Source organism: Podarcis muralis, chromosome 2, assembly GCF_964188315.1.
Source record: "Podarcis muralis chromosome 2, rPodMur119.hap1.1, whole genome shotgun sequence".
Classification (NCBI taxonomy): Eukaryota; Metazoa; Chordata; class Lepidosauria; order Squamata; family Lacertidae; genus Podarcis; species Podarcis muralis.
The window spans coordinates 11,855,915-11,861,914 of NC_135656.1; the positions used below are offsets into that span (position 1 = coordinate 11,855,915).

The 6,000-nt window shown below is 48.1% G+C and overlaps 1 protein-coding gene across 1 annotated transcript in view; it reads right to left on the reverse strand.

Moving 5' to 3' along the window:
* LOC114586286 (nuclear receptor subfamily 1 group D member 1-like) overlaps window positions 1-5,440 on the reverse strand; it is a 47,753-nt gene extending 42,313 nt beyond the window's left edge. The window contains exon 1 of the mRNA XM_028709546.2: window positions 5,362-5,440. Coding sequence (XP_028565379.2) covers window positions 5,362-5,401 — 40 coding nt within the window. The 5' untranslated portion in view covers window positions 5,402-5,440. The remainder of the gene's footprint in view (window positions 1-5,361) is intronic.
* Window positions 5,441-6,000: the final 560 nt, after the last annotated feature.

Consider the following 6,000-nt stretch of genomic DNA (forward strand, 5'->3'; position numbering starts at 1 on the left):
CCTCGGCCAATAAAGTGAGATGAGCGCCGCAACCCCAGAGTCGGCCACGACTGGACCTAATGGTCAGGGGTCCCTTTACCTTTACCTAAATTGTCTCAACTGGAGGAACTGTTTTAGGAATTGTATGTAGAACACAGATGGGATCATCTTATGAAATCTGGGTATGCTAAAAGCTTACTGAAATAAATCAAATCAGAGCAATAAGATGTAAGAACAGCCCAAAAGCCTATCTCGTCCTGCATTCTGTTTTCACAGTGGCCATCCAGATGCCTATGACAAACCCACAAAGGGGATAGATTAATAATAATAATTTATAATAATAGTTTATTATTTGTACCCCGCCCATCTGACTGGCTTGAACTAGCCCTCCTTTGCTGTTGTTGCCCCCCACAACTATGACCCCACCTGCACCTTACATTTGAAGCAGTAATGTTCCGCTTTTACAAGTCATGGTTTCTCCCCAATAATCCTGGGAACCGTAGTTTGTTAAGCACGTTGAGAGTTGTTAGGAGAACCCTATTCCCCTTGCAAAGCCACAATTCTTAAAGCGGTTTAACAGTCCAATCCTCTTCCCATGGAGCTCTGGGAACTGTGGCTCTGTGAAGGGACAAGGAGTCCCCTCTCAGCAAACTACAGTTCCCATGATCCTTTGGAGGAAGCCATGATTGCTTGAAGTGGTGTGATATGACTTTAAATGCAAGGTGCAGATGTGGCCGATACTGAGACATATATAGCCCCCGAACCTAAAGATTCCATATAGCCATCACCACTAATTGCTCAGTCTATCTTTCTCTCTCTCTGCATGTGTCTTTGTTCCCTTCACTGCTACTGCTAATACAGTGGTACCTCGGGTTGCAGACTCTTCAGGTTACGGACTCCGCTAACCCAGAAATAGTACCTCGGGTTAAGAACTTTGCTTCAGGATGAGAACAGAAATGGCACGGCGGGAGGCCCCATTAGCTAAAGTGGTACCTCAGGTTAAGAATGGTTTCAGATTAAAAACAGACCTCCAGAACGAATTAAGTTCTTTACCCGAGGTACAACTGTACAATGGACGCTCGGGTTGTGAACGTGATCTGTGCGGGATGCACATTCGCAACCCGCAGCATTCGCAACCCGTGTCTGCGCACGCGCGGGTTGCAATTCAAAGCTTCTGCACATGAACAAAGCGTGATTCAGTGTTTCTGTGCATGCGTGACCGCCGAAACCCGGAAGTAACCCGTTCCAGTACTTCCGGGTTTCGGCGGTCCGTAAACCAAAAAAATGCAACCTGAAGCGGCTGTAACCCAAGGTATGACTGTATTGTAATACAGTACTACAGGTAAAGGTAAAGTGACCCCTGACCATTAGGTCCAGTCGTGGCCAACTCTCGGGTTGCGGCGCTCATCTCGCTTTATTGGCTGAGGGAGCCGGCGTACAGCTTCCGGGTGATGTGGCCAGCATGACTAAGCCGTTTCTGGCGAACCAGAGCAGCGCACGGAAATGCTGTTTACCTTCCCGCCGGAGTGGTACCTATTTATCTACTTGCACTTTGATGTGCTTTCGAACTGCTAGGTTGGCAGGAGCAGGGACCGAGCAACGGGAGCTCACCCCGTCGTGGGGATTGGAACCGCCGACCTTCTGATTGGCAAATCCTGGGCTCTGTGGTTTCACCCACAGTGCCACCCGTGTCCCAAATACAGTACTAGCTTAATATAAAACACTTGGAGATAGGATCATAGAACTGCAGAGTTGGGTCATCAACTCCCTGCAATGCAGGAATCTTTTTTGCCCAATGTGTAGCTTGAACCCACAGCCCTGAAATTAAGAGTCTCATTCTCTACCAACCGAGTTATCAGTCTGGAAGTTAGAATGACAGCTCAGGCCTGTAGCACAAAACAACTAATGCCTAAATACAAAAAAAAAATGCATTATTTTTAAAATACAGGACTCAATGTTTGCAACGGATGAATTGGTTAAAAACAGAGATGTGTGAGCCAGGAAGTTATATACCAGGGCGCCGAGAAAGCCCCTGCTGAATATGAAACTGGGACAACCGCTATTAATAGGATGTAAAAAAAAACACAGAGAGAAACTGGGACAGTGCAGTGAACCATTAACATACTGCCATGACAAAGGTTTAAAAAGTGAGGCAGGAGGTGGGGGGGGGCACCCGAAGTTAAGAGAGCTGGAACGGGAAGCTGACAATTTAATTTACTCAAGTCTTTTTCTCCTAAAAGTTTGTTCTGCTCTGAAAAATAGAGTTTGTGTTCTGGGTCCCGATGTGAGCACCTGAGAACATTTGATCAAGCGTTGCGCCAGAAAAATATCAGTCAACGGCCTTGCTGGGGGGAAAGTTTTTCTATAGCACAGGAGAAGTGTGTGAAGGTTTAGGACAGGGCCACGCAAGGCATCCTGAAAACTAAGAGCAGAGAAGGTCCTACTATGCAGCGAGTTGAGACAGCAGTGCCCATGGCAGAGTGGGAGATCCAGATCTGATCGGTCACAGTTCTCAGGGAAGCCATCCTGCCCAATCCTTATGAATAGAAGCGGTTAAGAAAATGGGAGGCCTCCCATTCATTTCAGCAAAGTGGATGCAATCAGATTTGACCACCACCAGGTCTGATAGCTTTATAAAGGGATTTGATGAATGGGAGAGAAAAACAGTCATGGCTTACATTCTGATGGGGCTTGTACAGGAGAACTTCCCAAGGCCGCACTTCATGGCACTGTGCGGTCACAAACCATCTCTAGGTATTGCGCATGCGCAGAAGAAGACGGCACATGAATGCTTCTCCAATGGAGAAGTCTCAGTCTTGCTCTGATACCGTCACAGGTTGGAGCGCATAATCTGCCTACTGTGTGGCTGCAAAGAAGGCTCAATTTGCGGCTTGCATCCTCTGGTAACCATTAGGTCCAGTCGTGACCGACTCTGGGGTTGCGGCGCTCATCTCGCTTTATTGGCCGAGGGAGCCGGCGTACAGCTTCTGGGTCATGTGGCCAGCATGACTAAGCCGCTTCTGGCGAACCAGAGCAGCGCACGGAAACGCCATTTACCTTCCCGCCGGAGCGGTACCTATTTATCTACTTGCACTTTGGCGTGCTTTCGAACGGCTAGGTTGGCAGAAGCAGGGACCGAGCAACGGGAGCTCACCCCGTCGCGGGGATTCGAACTGCCAACCTTCTGATCGGCAAGCCCTAGGCTCTGTGGTTTAACCCACAGCACCACCAGCGTCCCATCAGTATATAAAGCCCTTAACAATTAGGGACCGGTTTATTTGCAAGATTGCCATATGTGCCCACTCGACTGCTTCAGTCTGCAGAATCGCTGTCTCTTCCACCCTGAGTGTGATGAAAACATCCCATCGCACCCACTACAAGAGCTGCAGCAGAATTACATACCCTCAGAGGATACAAACTGTTCTCTGTTTCATCTCCGTGTGAGTTGCTGTTCTAGGCATGCCAATCAGCAGGGACACCTAAAGCAAAATAAGGAAGCTTCCTTATCCCGCGTCAGGCTTTTTGTCCATCCAGCCCAGTATTGGCTGCAGCTGATTGGCAGCCGCTCTCCAGGGTCTCGAGGTCTCAGAAGCCTTTGCTATCATGCTCTGAGTCCAGAACAGTGATCCATGCAGCTACATAAGGGATGGTGTGCAATGTATCACTAAAGCTAGTGTTGCTTCAGCAAAATGATTTCTGCTTGTTCAACAGCACCCCTTCTTCTCCCAGGCACCCCCTAAATCTGTTCTGGGTTTACCCCCGCCTCTATGGAGCAGATCTGGAGACAGCGTGTGCAAGGGGAAGGAGGAAAGAGGGTGAAAGTCCCATTGCACTTGCACAAGGATTTACTTCAACACTGTCCAAGAGCTGGTCCCCTTTGCCAAGAAGTTCTCCTCTTACATAAGCCTTTTCGGGATGCAAGAGTAAAGTGTGTCACCAGTTTTAATGCAGAAGCTATTAGAAGTTTGTATGATTATGTGTTGTTCAAGGCCTCCCCGGCTGTCTTGCCAGACAGCAATTCATCTAAGAAGAAACCTTCACAAAGTTTGAAAAATCCCAGGGAAGAAAAGAAGGGATTGAGCAGTTGATAAACGGCAACCCAGAACCAGCTGAGCCCCTGCTTGCTGTTTGCGGCAGTTCACAAAAAAACCAGCACCACACCCACGTAGGTGGCCCAGAAACCCTAACTCTCTGCTTCCCTTCCACTCCCCACCCCCACCTCTCTGGGTGACCCAGATTCCTGCATGGAACCATTACGTTTGGCTACATAAGTAGAAGGCAAAGAGTCACCGTCCTTTCAGATATAGACAAAAGGAGATGCAATGTTTTGTTACACGACTTGTTACATGCTCTGTGGATGGGTTTAAAAATAAAGAACAGGAGCAAACAGAGGTCGCCGCTCAGCCGAATCCATAAACAAGAGGGTTGTGGAAGCTGTAGGGCTTCCAGGAAGAGCAAGGCGAAGATCATTCTGTCTCATCCAAGCGAGAGAAGGAGCAGCTGCAGAATATGTGCTTCGTGTCAGAAAAGAGCATTGCTCCAATGTTTGTTTTCCTCTACCCTCCTCAGCCCTTTTTCCTTTTGTAGCATATCCATTAGATTGTCAGCCTGCAGGCAAGGATTGTTTTATCTGTTAATCTCTTTGCAATGCTTAGAAATTTTAAGTACTTCTTGTTGTTGTTATTATTATTATTATGTATGATGTGAGGGCTGTCATTTGAGGCACCCTTAAAGGTTAAGGTAAAGGGACCCCTGACCATTAGGTCCAGTCGTGGCCAACTCTGGGGTTGCGGCGCTCATCTCGCTTTATTGGCTGAGGGAGCCGGCGTACAGCTTCTGGGTCATGTGGCCAGCATGACTGAGCCGCTTCTGGCGAACCAGAGCAGCGCACGGAAACGCCGTTTACCTTCCCACCGGAGCGGTACCTACTGTATTTATCTACTTGCACTTTGACGTGCTTTCGAAATGCTAGGTTGGCAGGAGCAGGAACTGAGCAATGGGAGCTCACCCCGTCGTGGGGATTCGAACTGCCGACCTTCTGATCAGCAAGTCCTAGGCTCAGCAAGACCCACAGCGCCACCCGCACCCTTACTCAGGAGTAAATCCCACTGAACAACATGGGACTTGCTTCAGCATAAATGTGGCTGTATAACTGCAATCTTACTGACCTGGGAGTAAATCTGGTTGATACCAATGAGGCTCACTTTCCAGCAGTCTATGTTATTGTCATTTGCATGGGCCATCTTCTACGTAAAATGCCTCGAAGAGACTTGCATTGTAAAAGGCATATACATACAATAATTTAAAACAAACATCCTTTAGGCAGAATGCAACCCTGCCCGGAACAGGGAACTATCCACTGACTGTGCCTCAGGGGCTTACCTGGGTTGAGCTTCAGTTTCTTGGCTCTCATCCAGTCCATTACAGAGGCTAGATGCTGGTCTAACACATCTACTGCCTCATCTGCAGTATAAAGGAGAAGTAGAGCTGTGTGTCATCAGCACATTGACAGCAATGCTCCTGCAAGGGTAAATCCTGTCCCACTAACTGGTTAAAAGCTGGTTTTGGGTGCCATGAAAAGGCAAATTGATGTTAGATTAAATAATATTAATAACACAAATATGTAGTAATATGTTTAATGCCAGAAAATGGAAAGAGCCACTTGCGGGATTTTCCACCTCAGGTACCAGCAGTGCCAATTTCAGGCACGATCGTGCTTGTCTCGCCCCAAACAGATATGACCTTGCCCAAAATTGGACCCGATGGTGCAGGCAGGGCACCTGTAGAGGGCTTCTGCCACCTGAGGCAGCAGCCTCACCCTGCCTAACAGCTGGGCCAGCTCTGCTTGTATGCTTTTGACCACTCCATACCCAGTACCCATCTCTTTATTCTGAATAAACAGAGTTATGGGAGCTTCACTCAGCTTTGCCTCACACATCAGGCGGGAAATTGGAAGCCAGCCTTAATCCCAGTGACCTCCTGTTCGTCATCGACGGATGAAGGGCAGTACACAAATTTAAT